General features: G+C 43.1%; 1 protein-coding gene across 1 annotated transcript in view; it reads right to left on the bottom strand.

Moving 5' to 3' along the window:
- LOC126176958 (adenylate cyclase type 2) overlaps positions 1-26912 on the bottom strand; it is a 334232-nt gene that overhangs the window by 110707 nt on the left and 196613 nt on the right. Inside the window, exons 6-10 of the mRNA XM_049924166.1 lie at positions 18182-18340; positions 16034-16166; positions 10453-10698; positions 4564-4622; positions 492-662 (exon numbers count right to left, since the gene is read on the bottom strand). Coding sequence (XP_049780123.1) covers positions 492-662; positions 4564-4622; positions 10453-10698; positions 16034-16166; positions 18182-18340 — 768 coding nt within the window. The remainder of the gene's footprint in view (positions 1-491; positions 663-4563; positions 4623-10452; positions 10699-16033; positions 16167-18181; positions 18341-26912) is intronic.

Here is a 26912-nt window from a genome sequence, read left to right as displayed (position 1 = left end):
ATGTACACACAAAAGAGCTGTGGGCCCCGTGGGCAGGAAATTCAAAGAGATAGTCGAAGTGTGGGTTAGCAGCACAGGAAGAGAAAGAGGAAGTAGAGCTGCAAAGGCTGGGGCCCCGTGAAAGTCAAGCACATAATCACCAAAGACTTTTGAGCCTCCTTGGGGGGGGGGGATTGTAACTGCAGTCGTGTGGTGCACTGAAGTAAGGAGTTTGGATGTGTCGTTAGCCAAGTGCCTTCGAGACAGTATGTGAATCACTCTGTCCCGAAATTTTAAGACAACCGATATTAGAAAAAAGCTGTTCGATAATCCAGTTGCCACTATCATATATGTCAAGTAGGACTCGTGAGAATAAGGTGAGACACGTTAGATCACACATAGGGGCATGTAAAGAATATTTTGTCCATCGCTCGTTAAGGGAATGGGACACAGTACTGTAGAGCGGTATGTAGGAGCGTGTGGATGTGATGTAGTAAGAAGGCGGCGCTTACCCCTTGAGAATGAGCAGCTGCACGGTGGCCATGCAGAGGAAGAGGACGAGCGCGGCGAGCACGTAGTAGCGGAACTGCAGGTCCGGCTCACTGCGGTAGTCGGTCTCGTGGCCGCCGTCTTTGAACCACAGGAGTGCCGGGTTCATCTCCTCTGACTGAGACATGCACTGCCTGTGGGGAGACAGGCAACATCTGGCTGCTCTTATCTACACAAATAAAAAATGTAAATGTTCGTTTCTTTAAAATCTTAAATCTTCTTAAGTTCTTCGTCGACCTTGACACAACGTTGCATGCGAATACGCACGTGTTTTTATACGCCCACTTTTTATCATACGTATACAGTGTGAAAGAGAGGGGGAGTAGGAGATGGACAGAGGGGTGGGAGAAAGTGGACACAGAAAGTGAAAAGGACGAGATGAAGGGAGAAAGGGGCAGGAGGAGATGGAGAGATAGGTGGAAGAGAAGGAGAAGATGGACATAGAAAGGGGGAGGAAACGATGGACATGGGTGAGAAGGTGATGGACAGGAGAGGGGGACAGAGAGGGGGCGGAGGAGATAGATAGATAGAGATAGAGAGAGAGAGAGAGGGGGAGAGAGAGAGGGAGGGAGGAGGAGAAGATGGACAAAGAAAAGGAGGAGGAGGTGATGCACAGAAAGAGGGGGAAGGAAGGGGTAATGGACAATGAGAGAGGGGGAAGAAGAGATGGACAGAAAGGGGGTTTGGAATGGGGGAGAAAAAGATTAGGATGTGTATCCAATTCACACACATGTTAGAAAATTATGCTCTCTGTTTTTCTTTTTTTAAGTTTAAGTTGATTGAGCCATAGCAACGCGTGTCTGGGAACAGTTAGTATGCTATATAATACACTAGCTGACTGGCTGACGGAGCCTGGCTACATACTTATCCTTATTCCTCCAGAGCTGTGCTTAAACTTCACCCCATCTCTCCAATAGGCCTATACCCTACATAGAAATGCTAAGCGTGTCCTACTCCCCCCAGCTCCCCACTAATTTTTCCTGACTTTAAATTAAACGCGCACCTCATTAAGTTGAAATTGCTGCAAGCGTTCCAGAGATAAGCTGTACATGTCACCCCTTTCTACCGCAAACGCCACGGCTTCAGAGTTGTCAGACTATCTCCATTCAAGCCTAGCAATCCCAAAAATTATGCATTCGACGTTAAGAAAAGCGATTGCGATTACTTTTACGTATCATACAATTGAAACTGCATCCCACCCCTAAGGGTGCGAGAGGTGTCCAGATATGTGCCAAGTTTGGATGACATTACGTTTGTTGTAGAAATCAGTCTGCAATTCTTCTGTTCTGGTACAGTTCCAACCCAACCACCTCGTCGTTATTCTGGTAATGCCTGCCATACCGTGGTTCCGTCTCCGAATAACGAGGAAGAACTCACGGTGCGCTATGTCAGGATGCTACGGAAGGTAAGACAAAATTTTTGTAGGCCAAAGAGGCAGCATGTGTCACTCTTTCTGCCTTAGAATGAGCTGAGCCGTTATCGTGGAGCAAAAACAAACCCTTTGTCAGCTTATAACAATGCTTCGTCTTGACAGCCTCGTTAGGACGTTTCGGTGGTTCCTCCTGTGATGGTTTGCCTGTACGAGGATAATCTGTTAACATCAAATCAAGGTAATCACAAAGGCGCTCAGCATCACTTTGCCCGATGCTGGTTCTGTCTACTTCGCCGTTTTCGTCAGTTGTGAATCCGCTTGTTTCCACTGCTTGTTTTGCTCCTTTGCCTCGAGGTCATAGTGATATACCCAGAATTCATCTACGGTTGTTCATTCCGAAGGCAGTTTTGCTGTAGATCTCCATGCTGCCCTGTCCTGTGCAAGCCTCTCCATCTCTGCGCAACTAACGTAACCAATAGGCATTTGAACCCACTAACCGTATTCTGGCCTTCGTCTCCCTCTACAATTTTTAACACTCACACTTGCCTGTATTACCAGACTGACTATCCCTCGGTGTCTCAGAACGTATACCACAAAACGATCCCTGTTTGAGTCAAATTGTGCCATGAAATTCTTATTCCTCAGTTCGATTCAGCACCCCCTCATTAGTTATTCGATCTACCCGTCTAATATTCATTATTCTTCTGTAGTATCACATTTCAAAACATTCACTTCTCGTCTGAACTGCCTATCGTTCACGTTTCACTGCCATACAACGCTACACTCCAGAAATGAATTCCCAACATTTAATTCTATATTAGATGTTAACAAATTTCCCTTCTTCAGAAACACTTTGCGTGCTACAGCCCGTCTACAGTCTTTATCCTTTTTACTGCGGCCACCATCAGTTATTTTGATGCCCAAATAACAAAACTCATCTACTTCTTTTATTTTCTAATTTATTTCTATCAACAATGCTTCATTTAATTCGAGTATATTCCGTTATCCTTCCTTCAGTTTTGATGTTGTTCATTTATAATATCTTTTGAAGACATTATCCATTTCTTTCAGCTGGTATTCCGAGTCCTCCGTCAGAATAACAATGTCATCTATAACTCTCGAAGTTATTATTTTTTCTTCATGAATTTAATTCGCTTTACGAATTCCTCCTTCGTTTCCTTCATAGCTCGTTGAATGTACAGATTGAATAACGCTGGGGGTAGGCTATAATCTTGTTTCACTCACTTCTCAATTAAGACTTCCCTTTCAAATCCCTCGACTGTTACAACTGCAGTATGGTTTCTATATGAGTATTATAGATCTTTCACTTTCTTTATCTTCCTGTATTTCATCTCTGCTACGTTCAAAATTTCAAACTGTATAGTCCAGTCAACAGTATCAATACTTTGTCTAAATCTACAAATTCTGTAAAAGTAGTTTTGTCTTTCTTTACGCTGTCTTCTAGGATAAGTCGTAGGATCAATACTGATTTTCATGTTCCTGCTTTTCTCCGAAACGAAACATCCTCCCCAAAGTCGGTTTCTACCAATTTTTCTATTCTTTTGTTAATAATTCGTGTCAAAATTTACAACCATGGTTTACTGAACTGATGGTTTGGTACCATTCACACCCGTTAGCGGCTGCTTTCTTTGGAATTGGGGTTATTACATTCTTCCTGACGTCTGGGGGTATCTGTCTCATGTATCTTGCTCGCTAAGTACAACAAGGATATCAGTAATTCTATAAGAATGTCGTCTTCTCCAGGGGTATTGTTTGCATTTAGGTTATTAGGCGGCTAAAGAAATTATCTTGGTTGGTCTGACATAGCTGCTACATTTTCGTTGCTACCGCCAACTAGCAGGATTTTTGAATGTGTGCAAGCAGGCAGGAAACTTAACTAATGTTCAGAATGACTTGCAAAATATTGAAAACTGATCCTTGACTGGTTTTAACTTTTTTCACTGCCTCCTCGATTGTAATACCCGTTCTGCCACTTTCTCCTTTACAATTCTGATTTGTTTGACTAAACTGGAAACGTCTGCGCCACCTAACCACTGAGTCATATTATTGCTTCCGTAAACTTACACGAATTCCTCAGGGATGGTTGCGCTGTTGTTCCCCTTCAAATGCAGAAAACGAATTACCATACGATACTCCACCTAATAATAGGCTGCGGCACGTTGCTTTAAATGCTCTAGTACAGTGCTGTGTTGCAGGTATTTCAATGTTTCGATGTGTACGAGCATTTTCGGACATGTAACTGCAGAAAAAAAGGGGCACCATTACGCATTTTTACAAATAGTGACTGGTAAAATATATATGTATTTTTCGGTGGATCAAGTAAACTGCACAGTGACTTATTCGATCAACTAACGGAAACGTCTTTCAAAGAATGGAGAAAGTTGAAGGTCGATGAAGAATCGCTCATTAGCACGCCAAGACGAACAGTTCCTTAGTAGACCGAAGTGTCTCGTCCTTTTATGTCGACGTAATATACTTCTCTTTTAGGTTATTCTTTTTATTCTATGAAAAACTATTACCTAATCATCAAAGTAGAACAGAACTGTAGCAGGTGTGTATTATAAACTGTAGCCCCGCTTTCAGTAGAACGACTAACCACACAACAGTATGCATAAGTGTAGACACTTTGGACGTACACTTACTTGCAGTCGAAGCAGGAGCTCTCGCTGGGCAGCAAGTTTGACTCAATCATGGAGATGCTCTGTAAACAGAAAATGGACGGTGCTCATTAAATATGCGTTGTGAGAAGCTGCCTACAAAAAAATAAATAAAATGCTTTGTAATCGGCGAATGAGACAGATACATGAAATAAAAAAACCAAACTTTGAAGACAGGAAAGTTAAGTTGGGGTAAAAAGAATGATGAGACCATAATTTTATAGTACTGAGCAAACAGAAACCATAAGTTTATTACACTGGCCAACAAAAAAATATTTCTTGCTTACTTTTCTTAGGTAATAGTTTAGTCTCACATCTGGCGACAGGTTTTTTTATCACATACATTTTAGTCACAATGTGACCTCGTTATGAATCAGCAAAACAGAGGTAGTAAGAATTAAAAGTAATTTAACTTTTCAATGCAAAAAAATATTTTACTGAAATAAATGTGAAATTAACTCTTTATTTCGTAATTACTATACATATTTTTTCTGTATATTTCTTTACTCTCTTCTCCATGAAGCATCTATTATAGACTTTTCTCCATTGAGTTCTTTGCTGTACTTCTTGGTGAAGTGGTCTACAGAATCTCACATGATAATGGTAGTCCAGCAGTGCTGATAACATCTTTGCATCACTCTGATACCTTGACGGAAGCGCTCACCTTGTTCAACAAATAAATTATCCAAATGTTCAAGGAAATATCAAGGTGTCTTCAAATAGTCTTTTTGAGGTTCATTAAATATCCCAGTTTCTTGAACTTTTACAGCATGTCTGTTACAACAGAAACATAACGTAGATCTTTTTTGTTACCTAAGGGCTTTCTGTAAACCTTCTTGAATGAAATCAAAGCCTCACTCATACTCACTTTTGGTTCAAAGTTGGAATCAGTCATCACTGGTCGCATGTTAGGTCCAACAAACACTCCCTCATTTTCGCACCGAGTGATGAGCTAGGTGGTCAGACAGTGGACTCGTATTCGAAAAGACGGCGGTTCGAATCGCCGCCAATCCATTTATATTTGGGTGTTCCGCGCTTTCCCTTAATCACTAATGCAAATTCCGGGTTCGTTCCTCCGAAAGGGCAAAATAAGTTTCCGTACGACCTTCCCCAATCCGAGTTTGTGCTACGTCTCTAATAGCCTTTTTGTCAATATGACGTGAAATCTCTTTTTTCTTCCTTTATTGATGCAATCAATCATTCAGTTTCACTTCTGATAAATAACCATCACGCATGCAACCTTGAGACATTATGCATCTTTGGATTAGACTTTCGCAAACTGTTTCATTAACGCATAGATGTGAAAATAGAATTTTTTCCCTTTATCTTTTTTTGCCACAAGATTCTAGCGCAAAAAGAAAGAGAGTCAAGCAGCTTGTCATCGTAGTTGCGATATGTACTAAGCAGTACAACAACTACAAATGAAATTTCCACTTCATATTATTATTAACTGAAATGCTGTGTGAAGTGCATATGATTAAAATTTCTATAAAAACTTTTTTTTAATTTTTTGCGCTACCTGCAAAAGATGGTGGATAAAATGTCTTTCTCGTTATCATATTAGGATTAAACTCACTAGAAACAAAAATAATCTACTTTCGCTAAGAAATATGTTCTGTGTTACCCAACTGTTCAGATGGTTACGATGAAGAAACGTTCTAGGATGTGATAAAACGTGGAAAAAATTTAAGTCGTTCTAATTATCTGAATAAAAACAGCGGTACTGCCGACATCGAAGTTTTCCTAGTCATAAAAAATTCCACTTTCTTAGCTTTTGTTATGTTGAATATTATTTATGTTTCACAAATAATTGATCTGTGTTAGAATTAGTCATGTTCGAAATGATGGTTTACAAAAATAGGAAGACGCATAGAAAATAACAAAATTCCGTAATAACTAACGGATAGGTTTTTATTAACAAAATAATTAAAAATGGTCCACCACTATCTTGATTTCACAGATAATGATTCCCATTGCACGTGACCATAGGACATCGTCCTGTATTTAACACGGAGCTGATGGCAACGCTTAATACATGTGATGTGTGACCAGTTGCAGCAATTTTCAAATTCCCTGGTGAACTCTTTACTCAACTGTCGGAGTGAGGTACTGATGAGGTCAACAGTGTGATGTTATAATTAACTTTTGAGTCCATACTGCAGGGCTCATAAGTGAATGTTGGCTTTCCACCTGTAGAGCCGCCGGATATCTTCCGCGGTTTATAGTGGTATGTTTATTGCAATCAAACGTTTTATTCGCCATTGATGCTGTAGTTATATCCACATAAACTGTTTTGACTAAGTTACGAGTCATTGCAAGTACCTCATCTGTGCAATGCCGTTCTCGGATACTGCCTGGACATGCGTAACCTTCCAAATCAAGAATAGAGGTTTTTTAAGACGAAAATTGCCAAACTACTTTCCTTGCGATCTTTACTTGAAGAAAGTGGCTGTATGAATTACGTGAGACAAACGAAATCTTCCTTTATCAGAAATCAGAGAGCGTTTGGCAGTAACAACATTTGGGACAGCAGGAAGGCCGTCTCTTAGAGGCGGGTCCAATGATCTCAACACACGCCCACCCTCATATTACCTGTCTTATTGCTTTCACTGCGTTCCCTTTCATTGTTGCGAAGTTAACATTAAACTAAGACTGAAGTTATCAACGCTGATGAATACTGAATAAAATTCGTACTGCCAAGAAACTTCTCCCAACTGATTATGTGGGAGGGATGAATAACTAACTTCCCTCTGCCACGTATTTAGAAAAACACGGATAACATAACGTCCGCTGTAATATGTAATATTTTGCAACCCGGCACTCTGGAAAAGAAGCTTCTATTTACGCCTCTATGACGCGACATAATAGTAGACCTATAATTAAATAGCGTAAATGACCATTGGAATCAAGTGGTGACCAAATCTCGTTACGCTAAGCCGAATTATCTCACTGTCCAATACAAAATCAGTAAAGCTGTACTCATGTTCTCTCACCGTGCTTTTACTCAAGCATAAAAAAAGCAGGATGTACACTAGCTGTCAGATTTGAATGCAGCATCTGTTGCGGTTCTCGACCAGTCGGGACAAAGTACATTATTTTTATGCTCGCGTGCATGCCATACAATGGCTGGTCGCAAATCTGTCCACATCACTGTTTAAATCATATATCACGTGAGACATCAGTCTCAGTGGAACGTGGCAAATGCACTGAATGAAAAGGAGCATATGTGGCTACTGTTTCACATACTAACAGAAAAATTATAGGGAGAGCTGCGGAGGAAACACTATGTGTATACGTCCGTGCTACTGCGCCAATCTGCGACAATACCGTCGAACATTTCATTGTAAAGAGGAGAGAACACACGAACATACTACTTTTTCAATTGTTCGTGGGATCCTATATTGCAGCCCGCTTCAAAATTGTCCGCTTTTGCTGAACCTCATCTCGTTGCAGGAATCGAAGCTAGGTGTGGCGATGATGTCACGCGATGCTGGTATTCGACGATTCTTTTTTAAAAGATTGTCTCGAAGGTCCGTTATACACTTGTTGTAGGTAACGAAGCAACTCCTGTACTGTCGCTGATATCGTCGGGAGCTTGATGTCATGCGACTGCAGTTCCAGCATGTGCACAAGCTGAAACATGTGGCACTAAAATTTAAGGAATATGTCAGTTTATACGACGTCCTAATCGCGAAATAGCTTGGGTCACTGAGTCACAACACAGAGTTGAAAGCTTATTGACATCATTTCACAGTTCTCGTAATGTTCAAACGGATATGGCGCAGACACGTTGTCTCAACACAACTCACCAATATGCGTCCCATACAAAAGCAAAAATTGTCTTAGTTTATCCAGAAATGAAACTTACTCAACAGTAGTCACATCCTTCCAGCAATTCACGCTGATGTGGTGCTCATATTAACTTCAATGTCTCGTCCGTGCCCTCTCATACGAAATTCAACGTACCAGACACGACATCACATCAACAATCTTCATATACTTGTCACTGAACCAGGGATGTTTCGAAGTGGCATCGCAAAGGTTAGCACCCTGGAACCAAGACTGGCATGGTGGTGTCACCCAGCATAGATCGTTCATTGGAAGACATAGGAAATCAAAGCACTCAATTTGATACGACTGGAAAGGCAAGAATAGAGGAAGACACGTCGCAACCCCTCTTGCATAGTCTACCAGTCAGCCACGGCTAGTAACCGGGACTGCATATATACCAGGGGAAGATAGGACGACGGTGTTGTAGCGGCCCTCGACGGCAAGGGATACATTGCTCGTCATTTGTCACGTTCAGCCAATTGTGTGAAGATATGGCATCAACCGCAATAGCAGTCAATAGTGCGGAAATGCGGTGTCACTCAGCGCCAGCAGCCAACAGCACGGAGCCATAATATCACTCTATGCTATTGGATAAGTCACGCCCTGTGACAGACAATTCTGAAACGCATTTCCCGAGTACAGATCTGGAGTTTATGAGCTGAAAGTTTACCGAGACGTATTCCATCGCGAGTCGTCGATTGGATCCGCAGCCGACCACGATAGCTCCAGCAACAACATGCATCGGAAAACAGAGGGACACTCTTTGACAGTGCTTACAACAGGAAATAGAATGCAGTCACGTAACAGTCGTATCAGAAATTAAGTCTAATTTCACAATTGATTTTCTACTCTACATCAGTCATCTGATAGAGATTCGCTCATCTCACAAGTCTTTCTGCAAAAGTGACGTCATTTTAACGTCACGCGCAATATCGGCACTTGCAGGAGTTGCTACTGAACTCGTGATGAGGAAGAATATGAATGTTATCACCCGTCGTTTCATTCGCAGCCCTTTAAGCTGTCCTCTTCGGTTCCTGCCCAACCACACTCTCGGAAACGTCATATATTCGGAAATAATGAGTCAAACTCTTGGAAAAGGAAGAATATGAATTTTGCTGCTGCACGTTTTAGTCGCAGCAACTAAAATTGTCCTCTTAGATTCCTGCCTAACGATACCACTTGGAAATCGTCTAATACATTTAAAATTACTACACTGTTGCAGAAAGACTTGTGATATGAGGGTGACCCCGTCAGATGACTGATGTAGAGTAGAAAATAGCCGCTGTGCGTTTCGTCATCATGGTGTAGCGGCGGCGGCTTATCTCTTGTGCAATAATTGTATTCCTCCAAATAGTCGCGGAATAGAGGCTGTGTCTAAATATGACTTACGTCTAGCAAATTGTGACCTACAGATACTATGCCCTACTGCAAATTTTTATGACTATAAAAGCCACCGTCACCGTCACACTCTTCTAATTAATTTGCACAGTAACGGAGCGCCGCTTTGAACAGTCTGTTCTCCAATCAGTCGGAAATGTAGATAACATTGAACGTTACAGGACATGTTTATAAGAAAGTCGCAGAATGTGTTAATAATATTAAGATGGAAAAAAAATTAAGATGCAGTAGGATTCAAACCTTCATCCTTCACCTCCGTAAACCGCAAGACTATGCATTATGCTAGCGTCTGGTCATGTTATTTTAGTCTCCTCTATTGATTACTATAGTATCTCTTGCAGGCTTATAGCATTGATGCTTTATTAACTTACATTTAATGATGATGGTGATGTGTTTGTCATAAATTTCTAGTACGCCGTTGCTTTGAAACGGAATGTTGCAAGTTGTAATACGAAACCTCTAAATTTACCAAAATGAAGTCGGTGCCTGCCGCTTCGATTGTCGATATTGCGTCTGACGTCAAAATCAAGTCACGTTTGCAGAAAGTCTCCTGAGATGAGCGTTAGCCCCATCTGACATGTCAAGGGAAATAAACTACGAGAGAGAAAACAGAAAAAAATATAAGAGAAAAGTGCGTGAGCTGACCGTGAGGCCGATGTTCTTGGCGAGCGTGCTCTCGGCGATGTTGGCGAACGGCTTGTCGGCGCCCCAACACTCCACGTACTTGGTCATCTTGCTCGGCGAGCGGTTGCGCGACAGGTCGGAGGCCGTGCTGGCGGCGCGCAGGCAGTTAGTGCCCCCGCCGCCTCCGCCCCCGCCGCCTCCGCTGCCCTCCTGGGCGCCACCCCCGCCACCTGCCGAGCCATCCTGTCCGCCGCCGCCGTCGTTTTTCTGCAACAGCAAGCGCCTTCAGCTGACACCTCGCTTCAAGCAGGGATTTCGACGTGTTTCTCTGCGCACCTCTTAGAAAGATGAGTATCCACTAGTTCCTATTTTACTGCATTTTAAGTGTGTATTAGTGCTCTTTAGTTTAGAAACAGTGTCAGATGGAAGATCCCGTAGGTTAGTCATATTAGGAGGAACGTGTCAGGACAGTGGATTAGCGTTTAGTATGGACGACTGTAACAGGTGGGGACGGGGGAGAAAGGGGTGCAGTGAAGTATCAATTCTTCATTCTGAAAGCATGTCGAGATTTCTGATTTTTACTTAGGTATTTCAAATGATTTTCATGAGATCACATTACGCTTCTCTTCTCACCGACATCATCATCTCTTTCTATAATATTTTTATCAAATTTCTTTCCATCAAAAACAGCTCTAACATATCTTCTCTCTACCTAGTCAGCGTTCTCTTCTTTGCTCCGTACTGGTTATCCAGCCGCGCGGGATTAGCCGAGCGGTCTGGGCGCTGCACGCTGCAGTCATGGACTGTGAGGCTGGTCCCGGCGGAGGTTCGAGTCCTCCCTCGGGCATGGGTGTGTGTGTTTGCCCTTAGGATAATTTAGCTTAAGTAGTGTGTAAGCTTAGGGACTGATTACCTTAGAAGTTAAGTCCGATAAGATTTCACACACATCTGAACATTTTTTTTTGTTATCTATCTGCTCTCGTGTTTTCTTTCCAATATTTTCTTTATTTTTGCTACAAGGAGCATCTACCTTCCTTGCAGTCATGCAGGTTTCAAAAGCGTAGTATTTATCCACTATCCATTCCTGCTTGGCCTCCTTCCACTTCCGATCTACGTTAATTTTCGCCTGTTTCATTTGCTGCATTTTTATGTTTCCTTCTACTGTCACGTGCCTATGTATTTATGCTACGCCTTGTCTGTTTCCCTAGTTCTTCCTCTGCTTCCTTCGCATCTCTCAGTGTGAGTCATGCACCTTTTTAGTTCTCCATTCCCTATGATTGCTTCAAATTATTGACCTCCAGTATTCATAATATCCTACCTCTTTGCAGTTTCTTAAGTTTTCGTCTGAATCTCGTGATTACTGTCAGAATTCTCATCTGCTGCTGGAAATACTTTTCAGTGTAAAATGTGGTTTCTTAATCTTATTCTTAGAAGCATATGATCTATTAGAAACTCTTCCATACATACAACCTTCTTTCACGTTTCATAAATCTATATTTGTAATAGTTGAATCCTCCTTTGCCCCAGTCAGTGCTGTTCCAATAATTTTCTTCTGATCGTTTTCTAGACAATGAATTACAACTGCTGTCACAATGAAAATTCGCCTCTCATAACGTACAGAACAATCTTTTTACTATCTGCGGAGCTAGTGGGCATATGTAGGCTATTTAAACTACCTTGGTCGGGCGTGACTATGTGTCTATGTTACCTGTGATTACCCGTTCACTACGCTGTTCGTTGTTGTTGACACGCATTCCTGTTTTACTGAGCATTATTGACCTACGCCTGTACACCACTATTTGATTTTGGGTTGGCGTCACCGGTATCGGACACACAAAAGATCCTTTTTGCCTGCCACTGCGCTTAACTAATTCCCAATAAATCTGACTTTATCTTGTCCACTTCTGTCTTCAACTTCTGTTACCCGCTAACACTGTTTAGCCTTAGACTGTCGGATTCGTTTATTTTTCTGATGACTATGCCCTTCTGAGTAGCCCTCGCCGCAACTTTACCTCCGAAAAATTTTTGTGCGAGGATTCAGTCGCCATTAAATCGTACAACAGAACTGAAACTGCTTTTGGAATACGACGACATTTCTCCCTTGCCTCAATCCGTGTCGCAGTCAGCACGGCAAGGTCATAAACCCGGATCGGTGTATCATCGAGACTTTTACCTGTACACCTACTGAGAAGGCTGGTGCTCGCTTCAGGTATTATGTGTCCGTCTACTGTTTCCCCAGTTACCGGTGCGAAATGGTAGCACCCACGCTTCGGCTGTCTGTAGCGTTCTTGGGGGCGTAATGTGTTGTATGAAATAGTACCAAAAAATCGTTAAGGGATCTGGTCGCTATTAAACCTACAAGTACACCGAACTCTGCAGACCACTGTAAAGTACATGAAAGAGTATATCTGTTCCGTAATACGTATTAGGGTTTCTTTCTGATCATTACGTATGAAATGCTGGAAGAATGATTACTAAACGTCTCTATGCCCGCTGTAATCCATATAATCTCATCCTCTTCGTCTCTGCGGAAGTGATACGTAGGGGGTTGTATTATACCGTCAGATTTCTTACTAAATATTGGCTCCTGGTTTCGTTGGATAGCTCGCGTCTATCTTCAGGTGTCTTTCTAGTTCAAGTTTTTCATCTGTTTCGTGAAACACTCACGTGACTGAAATAATCACGTGACCGTTCCTACTGCTTTCTTGGCAATCGCGTTCTATATTGTCGGATGTCCAGCGTGCACATTCTGCAATAAGCGTCCTTCATAAATTGATTGTATTATACCAATGAATTGAAGCCTGCCACCTGTTTTACCCACAACCGAGTTTATATGATCATTCCAGTCTATATCCTAGTAATTTTATAGGGAGAGATTTGTAGAGTTGATTGATTCCATTTGTAACACACTGATTTTGTTGTCTTTCTATACTACGTTTCTGAGTTTCCATGAATCAGAAAATTTTATTTCTTATAATTTTAAATATTTAAATAGATTTGCAAATTTTTGCACCATACCGAAACCTTAACAGTATCTAACAGTTAAGTGAAATTACTCGACACTACTGTCACGTTTTTGAGGAACTGCATGTTTGCCGTCTGCTGTAGAAATTTATTATTTATTTTCAACTGATTTCGGTTGTATCGATCACCTTCAGATGAGGAAAGAAAACGCCTTACATTAGAGAGATATGCAAATCATCTTTACAGGACTACGTTTGGCAAACAGGCCACGATTTCGATACTAGCGCAAAACTGACTTCACTGTGATTAAAGGGAACGATCGCTAAGGTAATAACATAAGGACTACCGAAATCGGTAGAAAATAAATGACAAATCTGTACAGCTGATAGCGAACATGCAAATCTTCTTATCTAGATCTGGCTGGATATTTTTTCATCTTTTTTTCTGATAGTGCAGTTAGTTAAATGCATTATCTGCAAAAAGACTGAGGCGTCTACTAAATTTTCTGCCAGCTCATTTGTATACCACATGACAACAGAAGTGCCAACACAGCTCTTTGATCGTAAAATGTAGGCCTTAACGGCCGGAATTGTCTTCACTTAAAACTTCCGGGCTGATAGGCCGTGGTCGATGTATAAAAGTCTCCCCTGACATTTAGTGTCCGACTGCGGAACACATACTCCGAAGTAAAGAGGCGAACTGCAAAGAAAAACTCGAGGAAGCCCTGATTATATACGCAGTACAGAGGGTGCCACTGCACATCACGTGGCGTCGGATATGAGACTTTCTCTGGCAATGCCAACATTCTCGATTGAGAGTAATCGATCATCATGCTTCCGGTGCATCACTGACATCCAAATTTTATCCACTTTAACACCTTCCACCTTGGGTCACGCCTGCAGTTAGTTCTAGATCTTTCGATGAATTTCCAATTAACATAACATGCTACATCCTCTCTGCCACTAAATTATCAGTCCAGTCTCAAATTCAGATTCATACCCCATTATTATAATACACTACTGGCCATTAAAATTGCTACACTACGAAGATCACGTGTTACAGACGCGAAATGTAACCGACAGGAAGAAGATGCTGTGATATGCAAATGATTAACTTTTCAGAGCATTCACACTAGTTTGGTGCCGGTGGTGACAACTACAACGTGCTGACATGAGGAAAGTTTTCAACCGATTGCATAAACACAAACAGCAGTTGACCGGCGTGGCCTGGTGAAACGTTGTTCTGAAGCCTCGTCTAAGGAGGAGAAATGTGTACCATCACGTTTCCGACTTTGATAAAGGTCGGACCGCCTGTCGCGATTGCGGTCTATCGTATCGCGAAATTACTGCTCGCTTGGTCGAGATCCAATGACTGTTAGCAGAATATGGAATCGGTGGGTTCAGGAGGGTAATACGGAACGCCGTGCTGGATCCCAACGGCCTTGTATCACTAGCAGTCGAGATGACAGGAATCTTTTTCCCATGGCTGTAACGGATCGTGCAGCCACGTCTCGATCCCTGAGTCACCAGATGGGGACGTTTGCAAGACAACAACCATCTGCACGAACAGTTCGATGACGTTTGCAGCAGCATGGACTATCAGCTCGGAGATCGTGGCTGCGGTTACCCTTGACGCTGCATCACAGACAGGAACGCCTGCGATGGTGTACTCAACGACGAACCTGGGTGCACGAATGGCAAAACGTCATTTTTTCGGATAAATCCAGGTTGTGTTTACAGCATCATGATGGTCGCATCCTTGTTTGGCGACATCGCGGTGAACACACATTGGAAGCGTGTATTCGTCATTGCCATACTGGCGTATCACCCGGCGTGTTGGTATGGGGTGCCATTGGTTACACGTCTCGGTCACCTATTGTTCGCGCTGACGGCACTTTGAACAGTGGACGTTACATTTCAGACGTGTTACGACCCGTGGCTGCACCCTTCATTCTATCCCTGCGAAACCCTACATTTCAGTAGGATAATGCACGACCGCATGTTGCAGGTCCTGTACGGGCCTTTCTGGATGCAAAATATGTCGACTGCTGCCCTGGCGAGCACATTCTCCAGATATCTCACCAACTGAAAACGTCTGGTCAATGGTGGCCGAGCAACTGGCTCGTCACAATACACCAGTCACTACTCTTGATGAACTGTGGTATCGTGTTGAAGCTGCATGGGCAGCTGTACATGTACACGCCATCCAAGCTGTTTGAATTAATGCCCAAGCGTATCAAGGCCGTTATTACGGCCAGAGGTGGTTGTTCTTGGTACTGATTTCTCAGGATCTATGCATCCAAATTGCGTGAAAATGTGATCACATGTCTGTTCTAGTATAATACATTTTTCAAATGAACACTCATTTATGATCTGCATTTCTTTTTGGTGTAGCAATTTTAATGGCCAGTAGTGTAGTTTATTAATAAGCGTTGGTGTCAGACTTCCTCAGACGGTTTTTGGAAGTAAATATATACTGTATCCACCCGGTTGCTTTGATCTATAGGTTTGGGAATCTTATGTGTCATTCTCATTGCGAGTCTTGTGAGATTAGTAATGTTTATTATGGTCGCGGACTTCATAAACTGATAACCTGTGTGAATAGAGTTAAACCAGTAACCTCAGGATGGAGCGCTTACCTTGGGCGGCACAATGAGGAAAGTCTCGATCTTGTGGTCAGCCAGGTATGCCTCCCTGGACGCCCCGTCGCCAGGCTCCACTTGGAACTGGTCGTTCAGCTGCAGCAGAGTCGCCCTCGTGATATGGACGCGTCTGTCGGATCAAGGAAGTGAACATGTAAGAGTCACACTACGCTAATGTCAGATGATGCGTAGTCCCTAGCTGACGAAATGTATAGAGCCCCATCTATTGGCATGTAGCTCGATGGAGATCGTCAGCCCCTCCAAATGTTCACAGCTGGGGACAGATCCGGCGACCTTGCTGGACAAGGAGCATGAAGACAAGCAATAGAAACTGTCGTTCATTCATGAAAGTGGCGAGTTTGGACTGAGCAAAGATTGGGAATTTGTATGAGCGCTGATAACTTCGCAGTTGAGCGCCCCGCAAACCAAACATCCTCATCATCAGAAACTGGCGCCATGTGGAGGCATTATCTAGCTGATGGCTTGCCATGAAGGGTAACAAAACGGCTTGCAGAATATCGAGAACGTACCATCGTGTCGCAAAGGTGCGGTAGATGACAACCAAATGGATCCTGCTACGAAATGAACTGGCACCCCAGACCATCATCTCTCCTGTCTGTGGGGCCCTATGGCGGGCAACAGTCAGGTTGGTATCCCACAGCTGTCCAGGTCGCCGTCAGACACGTCTTCGGCCCAGAATCTCATTAACTAGAGTAGAAAATTGTCTTCAGTGATGAGCCCCGCTTCGAACTGAGCCCCGATGTCCAACAAAGACGTGTCTGGAGACGTCCTTGATAGCGGTGGGACACCAACCTGACTGTCGCCCGCCATATGGGCCGACAAACAGGAGTGATGGTCTGGGGTGCCATTTTTTTCGTAGCAGGACACCTATGGTTGTCATCCGCGGCATCTTTACAGCTCAGCGGTACACTGACGATTTCCTACTCCCAGTTCTGCTCTCCCTCATGGGAAGACATCCTGGGCTTACATTTCAGCAAGATAATGCCCGCCCACACATGACGTTCCTACTGCTTGTCCCCGCCCTCGCCAAACACTACCTTGGCCAGCAAGTTCGCCGTTATCTCTCCCCAAATGAGAAAGTTTGGAACATCATGGGCAGGGTCCTCCAACCTTCTCGGGATTCTGACGGTTTAACGCGTGAGTTGGACAGAATTTTAGACGATATCCCTAAATAGGACATGCAACAACACTATCAATTTATGTGAAAGCGGATAAATGCTTGCATAACGGCCAGAGGTGGATCAACGAGTTATTGACTTGCTCAATTTATGAAGCTCTTGAATAAAACATCTAATTTTTCTGATACTGTAATTATTTGTTTCTCAGTACATGTACATCATACCTACCGATTTTCGTCCCATTTGGATAATTCTTTGGCGGTGCTCTGAGCGCTATGGGACTTAACTGCTGAGGTCATCATCCCCTAGAACTTCGAACTACTTAAACGCCGGCCGGAGTGGCCGTGCGGTTCTAGGCGCTACAGTCTGGAACAGTGCGACCGCTACTGTCGCAGGTACGAATCCAGCCTCGGGCATGGATGTGTGTGATGTCCTTAGGTTAGTTAGGTTTAAGTAGTTGCAAGTTCTAGGGGACTGATGACCTCAGATATTAAGTCCCGTAGTGCTCAGAGCCATTTGAACCATTTGAAGTACTTAAACCTAACTAACCTAAGGACGTCACACACATCCATGCCTGAGACAGGATTCGAACCTGCGACCGTAGCGGTCGCGCTGTTCCAGACTGTAGCGCCTAGAACCGCTCGGCCACCCCGGCCGGCGCGCGAGATTAGCCGAGAGGTCTCAGGCGCAGTGGTCTAAGGCGCTGGTCCCAGCGGAGGTTCGAGTCCTCCCTCGGGCATGGGTGTGTGTGTTTGTCCTTAGGATGATTTAGGTTACGTAGTGTGTAAGCTCAGGGACTGATGACCTTAGCAGTTAAGTCCCATAAGATTTCACACACATTTGAACAATTTTGAATAGAAGCGGGACAAGGTACATTCGGCCATGAGCCCTTGTCGACGTTTATCTTACAAGCTGTTTCCAAGACAGTATCCACTGCGTTCAACCACTGGTAGCAGTGAATGAAATCGCTTGGATTTGGCAGCGTGGCGCGGCCCGCGGTGCTCACCCGGGCCGCCCGCCGGACTCCATGTGGTTGGCCAGCGTGACGTCGTCGCTCCAGACGTCGAACTGCCACTTGCGCAGCCCCAGCACGCCGCACAGCACGTTGCCCGTGTGGATGCCGATGCGCATGTCCACGTTGAAGCCGGTCGCCTCGCGGACGAACCTGCCAGCAGACACAGACATGTGTACCACACGTTCCAGGTTAAGTTTCAACACTGCACGAACAATAAAACACTCAATACCTGTCAATAGTTTAACTGCAGTGGGGCCCCCACACGAAGCAAAGTCTCCTGAATGACATCAATCGGTCTTAGCGGCCGTTGTTAGTTGGATTTAAACTCTCTTTAACACAAAATCCTAAAAAACTACACAATTTCGGCTGAGTAGCAATTTTCCAATGCGTCTGAAAAACATACTAGCTTTAACACAGTTAAAATAAAAGTATAAAACGATCGTTATATTCTGTTTACCAGCCTTCGCAGTCCTGTGACGTTTTTACAAAATTGGCCATCTGGGACTAGGATTTGCACACTGAGAATTCTGTACAAATATAATTAAGTGTATAGACAGTCCATCCATTACAGGAATTGGGAATTTCGACGATTTTTGCTTATTGCCGACAATGACACTGGCAAGATATCTGTGCCAGCGATCCTAAGATTTTCGAGAATGTTTTAATTTAAAGTTTGACACGGATAACAAATAACAAAAGAAAATTTTTTTCCTGCAGTATAATTTCGAATTAGTTATTTTATGATTTTTCCTTTAATTGTACAGTGAAAAACCTTACTTCTTGCCAAATTCCATTGTTCTAGAACAAAGATGAAGTACCCTATAGGTGCGAATACACAGAAACATAGATCCTTTATCATGTAGCTACAAAATAGCAGGTCAGCAACTGGAAGCAGTTAATTCCATAAATTATCTGGGAGTACGCATTAGAAGTGATTTAAAATGGAATGATCATATAAAGTTGATCGTCGGTAAAGCAGATGCCAGACTGAGATTCATTGGAAGAATCCTAAGGAAATGCAATCCGAAAACAAAGGAAGTAGGGTACAGTACGCTTGTTCACCCACTGCTTGAATACTGCTCAGCAGTGTGGGATCCGTACCAGATAGGGTTGATACAAGACATAGAGAAGATCCAACTGAGAGCAGCGCGCTTCGTTACAGGATCATTTAGTAATCGCGAAAGCGTTACGGAGATGATAGATAAACTCCAGTGGAAGACTCTGCAGGAGAGACGCTCAGTAGCTCGGTACGGGCTTTTGTCAAAGTTTCGAGAACATACCTTCACCGAAGAGTCAAGCAGTATATTGCTCCCTCCTACGTATATCTCGCGAAGAGACCATGAGGATAAAATCAGAGAGATTAGAGCCCACACAGAGGCATACCGACAATCCTTCTTTCCACGAACAGTACGAGACTGGAATAGAAGGGAGAACCGATAGAGGTACTGAAGGTACCCTCCGCCACACACCGTCAGGTGGCTTGCGGAGCATGGATGTAGATGTAGATGTAGATACCCTATAGGTGCCCGCCCAGCTAGCCGCGCTCTCTAACGCGCTGCTTCCCGAGCGGGAAGGCGTGCCGGTCCCCGGCACGAATACGGCCGGCGGATTAGTGTCGAGGTCCGGTGTGCCGGCCAGCCTGTGGGCGGTTTTTAAGGCATTTTTCTATCTGCCTCGGCGAATGCGGGCTGGTTCTCCTTATTCCGCCAGTTACACTATGTCAGCGATCGCTGTGCAAACACTGTCTCCACGTAAGCGTACACCATGATTACTCTACCAGGCAAACATTTGGGGTTACACTCGTCTGCTGTGAGACGTTCCAGGGTGGGGGGTCCACTGGCGGCCGAACCGCACAATAACCCTGGGTTCAGTGTGGGGCGCCGGTGGGGTGGGTGGACTGCTGTGGCCTGTTGTGCGATTGTGAACCACTGAGGGCTACAGCGGGAGGAAGCCTCTCCGTCGTTTCTAGGGCCCCTGTTCTATACACAACACACACCCTACTGCTTCTGATAAGTGAATTTTCGAGCATCAAAATGTGTGACATAAATGGCTGTATCGCTCGACTGAATTGGCTTTGAAACGTACATTTATTAACACCGGCAAGGGACTGTAGACCTTAATATGTAACACAAATTTAAACATGATACGCGTACCCGTTCCTGAGAAAAAGTGGTCTTAACAGATGGATTGACAGACAGACGGACGGTCTGATAACAATTGACAAAAAGATTTTATTTTCGCCTAATATAATTACAAATTAACAATTTTCAGATTTTTCCTTCGGTTGTACTGCGAGACCTTGCTTCTTGCCAAATTTTATGATTCTACGTCAGTGGAAAGTACCCTGAGTATAAAAATATGTGACATAAATGGCCATATCTTTTCACTGCATTGACTTAGCAAGTGACGTTTATTATACCGCCAAGGGAGTTTAGACCTTAGTACGTGACATAAATTTCAACTTGAAATTTCTACCAGTTTCTGAGAAAAAGAGGTCTTTAGTGACGAATCAGACAGATTGTCTAATTACGAATGACAAAAAGATTATATTTTCATATGATAACTTCACAAATTAACAATTTTTCTTTGATCGTGCTGTGAGGCATTGCTTCTTTTTGCCATATTTTATGATTCTACGTCGTTAGGAAATACCCTAGAGGTTTTGATGAGTTAGTTTTTTAAGTCTCAAAATATGTGACTTAAATGCTCGCGTCTTTTGACTGCATTGACTTAGAAGCTTTCGGGTTCTACACCACCAAAGGAATGTAGAACTTAGTATGTGACATAAATTTCAACGTGATACGTCCATCCATTCTTGAGAAAAAGGGTTTTTGACAATCGGACAAACAGACACAAACAGACAGACAGACGGACGGACAAAAAAGTAATCCCATGACGGTTCCGTTTTTACCTACTGAGGTCTGGAACCCTAAAAAGAACACGTTTTCTTCCTGAACTGCTGTTAAATGTACACTATCTGATCAAATGGCTCTGAGCACTATGGGACTTAACATCTACGGTCATCAGTCCCCTAGAACTTAGAACTACTTAAACCTAACAAACCTAAGAACTGCACACAACACCCAGCCATCACGAGGCAGAGAAAATCCCTGGCCCCGCCGGGAATCGAACCCGGGAACCCGGGCGTGGGAAGCGAGAACGCTACCGCACGACCACGAGATGCGGGCCACTATCTGATCAAAAGTATCCGGAAACCTATTAGTGGACATTAATATGGGGTGTGTCCAACCTTCGCCTAATGACGGCTTTACCCCAACTGTAGACACTTCCAGTAAGTTGCCTGAATGTCTGAGAGATATGGCAGCCCATTCTCCCTCAGTAGCCGAAACCACAGAAAGTAGTGATGTTGGGCATTGGGGTTTGGGGCAAAGTCGACGTCCTAACTCATCCCAAAGTTGTTCCATTGGATTCGGGTTGGGATTCTGGGCAGGGCAGTCCATTTCAGCTGTGAAATATGTTCATTCCTTCAGAATATAGCATTTTCAGACCACGAAAACCAACCGTGTACCTGTAACAGCACGTCCACCGTGGTTCACCGCTGGCGCTACAGATCATTGGATTGCTACAGGGCACAGCGTCATTCATCAGCCCAAATCACTCGAGTTTAGTCATGCATTGTCCAGTGTCGTCGAGCTTTACACCACCTTAAACGTCGCTCTTTACACCACCACAAGTGTCCCGTTTGAAGAGGACAATATCCTTGTGTCACGCATAATCCATATGTAACACTAACCATTATGCATTGAACACTTCACAGTAAGCTATCAGTCGAAAATGACGTAAAGGGCCGAAATCTCGATTGTGAGTAAGAACATTAAGTAGCAACAGTTCATCGGAAAATGTGTCAGTTCTAACACAGTTCTATGTTAAGGATTGTTGGTCGCCGGCCGCGTTGGCCATGCGGTTCTAGGCGCTCAGTCCGGAACCGCGCGACTGCTGCGGTCCCAGGTTCGAATCCTGCCTCGGGCATGGATGTGTGTGATGTCCTTAGGTTACTTAGGTTTAAGTAGTTCTAAGTTCTAGGGGACTGATGACCACAGATGATAAGTCCCATAGTGCTCAGAGCCATTTGAACCATTTTTTGATTGTTGGTCAAGAAAGCAGCCAGGCACGTTACATTTTACAAGTATTCGTGGATGATTGCCTTCTCCTCAACAATCGTTAACTGAATAATCCACAGAGCTAAAGAAGACCCAGCTTTGATAAAACTGCAGTCTAACTTTGTGTAGTGGGAAAAATTAAAAGAGGACCTATGTAGGACTACCCGTCAAACAGACATATCTGGTTTACAGTCTAAACTTTCATCTAACCATGCTTTGTTAAAATGTAGCTGATTGGCCCAGTATGTAGCAGAATTAAGCACGAGTAGAATTATAATGTCGTAATCAGACAATAAGAGACAGCATCACACAATGAAACATTTTACCGTAATACCTGACTTTAAAGTTAATTATATGGCACCAAGGGTTTTCTTAGTAGTGATGTAACACATCAGTTGCACGTGTAATGTATGGGATTCCACCTCTGAGCGACTCTGAACTGCCAGCTGATCACAGATAAACTTGAGTAGCAAGAAAGGCTCTAAGAGTCGGACAGACAACATTTAAGTAATCTTTGTTCACTTACGAAAGCGATATGATGGATGTATGAATGCCGGCTGGAGTGGCCGTGCGGTTCTAGGCGCCACAGTCTGGAGCCGAGCGACCGCTTGGGTCGCAGGTTCGAATCCTGCCTCGGGCATGTATGTGTGTGGTGTCCTTAGGTTAGTTAGGTTTAATTAGTTCTAAGTTCTAGGCGACTGATGACCTCAGAAGGTAAGTTGCATAGTGCTCAGAGCCATTTGAACCATTTTATGATGTATGAATGACAGGAAGGACAAAGATTCAGAAGTCTTTCTCACGTATAGAGCAGCAGCTGCTGTAATTTTCGTAATGGAATTAATTTAGGAAGTGTACTTGTAGTGAAGTAAATACAACAATTTTTATTATGACAGTACCCAATGAAGCTGAATTACGTCATTCCTGAATAACGAAATAAGTGTGCATTTCAAAATAATAGAAGAGTATCAGAAAAAAGACTTTGTTTAAGACAGAGAGAGACGGACGGTCATGTGTAATTTCACCGCATGCGGAGCCAATCCAAGGCATTTCAACAATGTATGAGTAGACGAACGCTTTTACTGTAACTCGAATATGACCGTTTGACGAGTTTTAATGTGCAGAAGATATTTTCCCATTCATTTTTTATTCTTTCCACTATAAAATCAATGGTTTATTCTATATTTCAACTATATTACACGTAGTACAAATGTAAGACAACTGAATGTTGCTATACAGACGGAAATCACTGTAGTTGTGGTTCGAGAATAGAAGGATGTCTTAATCCAAGTTATGGCAACTAGCGTAGCTTACTGTTGTCGCTCAAAAACCAACACTAAACATTTTGCAGTTTATTTGATCTGTGGTTCTGCCAGCTGGATAATGCAGAAGATAAAAAAAAGGAACTACTGGCAGCATGTATAGTGTAGCGTATCGAGAAAACAACAAGTGTAATTGCACCGTCGTGTATCGAAGGCGAAATTAAAAAAAAAAAAAATTCAATCAGCTGTCGACGAATGGCTCATTTACCCCTGCCACATACAAGTTTTTCAAAGCAGTACAGAAACTGGTTAAATTAGTTTAATACAACTGTTAAAGCTGGACTGTAAATAAGGCAAACTTTAATATCTTATCCCAGGCATTCGATGTTTCTGTCGTGTTTACTGGGAAAAGCTTGACTATTGTATCAACTTTGGTAGGACTACCGTATCTCCAAACCGAGACAATTAACTACATCACAGAACCTGCAGTAAGGTATGAGGCGGAGGGGATGATGGGTACATGATGGTGGAAGTTACTGGTTTTTAATATGAACGTAAAAGGTAAAAGAATTATTAACAAGAACACTCAGCTACAAGAGCTGGTTTACAGTCGCCAAAGAATATGGCAGCTTAACAGCCAGATATATTTACGCGAATTAGGGTGATAAGGCAAATAAATCTCTCCCTCCAAGGGGCACTAAGGATATTTAAAAAGCTGTAGCAAATATCTCTTAATTTTTCTTAGAACTAATTTTTAAAAAGTAACTCCTTAAGAACATGGATTACATTACATATCAGCATTATAGATTATGTAGAGAAATAATTGCTAATAAAAAATTCTATACGTTGCGCCGTTTCAGAATTAATTAGGACTGAAGTTAGGCAATCAGGCCTTTGCGCGCCGAAATTAAAGCGGCCCGCGAGATACAATTTGTGTCAGTTAATGAAATACCGTAGATGATATCGCACGAGACTGCTCAGCCTTTGGCTCGGGTTCGATCCTTACTACCGTCCCATGTACAATTTTTGTGACCGTCTCTCGTTCGATTTTACGAAACCAAACGAAGAACACGTTTGGCGACACTGGCAGGCCGCTTGAATTTGAACGCGCTAAGGCCTGGCTGGCTAACTTCAGTACTAATTAATTCGTAAACAGCGCACCGTATCCATTTTTTTAACAATTATATCTCAGCATAACTTAAGCTGTAACACCTTTACAAGCTTTTAAGACTGTCTCCAGTCATCATATATGAGCTTAGGGAAAAAATCGCGGCCGGCCGTTGTGATCGAGCGGTTCTAGCGCTTCAGTCCGGAACCGCGCGACTGCTACGGTAGTAGGTTCGAATCCTGTCTCGGGCATGCATGTCTGTGATGTCCTTAGGTTAGTTAGGTTTAAGTTGTTCTAAGTCTAGGTGACTGATGATCTCAGATGTCAAGTCCCATAGTGCTTAGAACAATTTGAACCATCTGAAAAAGTCGCAACTGCAAAAAATAATTAATGTACAGTAATGAAATTTCGGGAATACATTTGGCTAGCAAACATGTTTAAGTGATTAACATTGTAAGATCACAGGATAACGCAAGTGCGAGATAAATCTTTGCGAATGTGGATAGCTGGTACATTAGTAAAAGATGGAGCCGCCGGAACATTGAATGCAAGCTTGCAAACGTGCATGCATTGTATTGTACAACGTCAGTTTGTGGGAGAGTTAAATGCCTGTTGCAATTGGTCGGTCAATAAAGGGATGGTTCATACTGCCTGTGGATGACGCTGGAGCTGTAGCCCGACGATGTCCATATCTGCTCGACGGGAGAACTGGTGATCGAGGAGGCCGAGGAAATATGTCGGCACTCTGTAGAGTTGTTGTTGTTGTGGTCTTCAGTCCTGAGACTGGTTTCATGCAGCTCTCCATGCTACTCTATTCTGTGCAAGCTTCTTCATCTCCCAGTACCTACTGCAACCTACATCCTTCTGAATCTGCTTAGTGTATTCATCTCTTGGTCTCCCCCTACGATTTTTACCCTCCACGCTGCCCTCCAATACTAAATTGGTGATCCCTTGATGCCTCAGAACATGTCCTACCAACCGATCCCTTCTTCTGGTCAAGTTGTGCCACAAACTTCTCTTCTCCCCAATCCTATTCAATACTTCCTCATTAGTTATGTGATCTACCCATCTAATCTTGAGCATTCTTCTGTAGCACCACATTTCGAAAGCTTCTATTCTCTTCTTGTCCAAACTATTTACCGTCCATGTTTCACTTCCATACATGGCTACACTCCATACAAATACTTTCAGAAATGACTTCCTGACTCTTAAATCTATACTCGATGTTAACAAATTTCTCTTCTTCAGAAACGCTTTCCTTGCTATTGCCAGTCTACATTTTATATCCTCTCTACTTCGATCATCATCAGTTATTTTGCTCCCCAAATAGCAAAACTCCTTTGCTACTTTAAGTGTCTCATTTCCTAATCTAATACCCTCAGCATCACCCGACTTAATTCGACTACATTCCATTATCCTCGTTTTGCTTTTGTTGATGTTCATCTTATATCCTCCTTTCAAGACACTCTCCATTCCGTTCAACTGCTCTTCCAAGTCTTTTGCTGTCTCTGACAGAATTACAATGTCATCGGCGAACCTCAAAGTTTTTATTTCTTCTCCATGGATTTTAATACCTACTCCAAATTTTTCTTTTGTTTCCTTTACTGCTTGCTCAATATAGGGATTGAATAACATCGGGGAGTGGCTACAACCCTGTCTTACTCCCTTCCCAACCACTGCTTCCCTTTCATGTCCCTCGTCTCTTATAACTGCCATCTGGTTTCTGTACAAATTGTAAATAGCCTTTCGCTCCCTGTATTTTACCCCTGCCTCCTTTAGAATTTGAAAGAGAGTATTCCAGTCAACATTGTCAAAAGCTTTCTCTAAGTCTACAAATGCTAGAAACGTAGGTTTGCCTTTCCTTAATCTTTCTTCTAAGATAAGTCGTAAGGTCAGTATTGCCTCACGTGTTCCAGTATTTCTACGGAATCCAAACTGATCTTCCCCGAGGTCGGCTTCTACAAGTTTTTCCATTCGTCTGTAAAGAGTTCGTGTTAGTACTTTGCAGCTGTAGCTTATTAAACTTCTTGAAGTCTGAGGGTATTTCGCCTGTCTCGTACATCTTGCTCACCAGATGGTAGAGTTTTGTCAGGACTGGCTCTCCCAAGGCCGTCAGTAGTTCCAATGAAATGTTGTCTACTCCCGGGGCCTTGTTTCGACTCAGGTCTTTCAGTGACTGTGGACTAGAGTAGAGTATGATGGACTGTAACAGCGCTATGTGGGCGAGCGTTATC

This window comes from Schistocerca cancellata, chromosome 3 (assembly GCF_023864275.1).
Source record: "Schistocerca cancellata isolate TAMUIC-IGC-003103 chromosome 3, iqSchCanc2.1, whole genome shotgun sequence".
NCBI classification, from domain to species: domain Eukaryota; kingdom Metazoa; phylum Arthropoda; class Insecta; order Orthoptera; family Acrididae; genus Schistocerca; species Schistocerca cancellata.
Note: the sequence above shows the minus strand (reverse complement) of the source record. Positions and strands in the feature narration are given on the sequence as shown.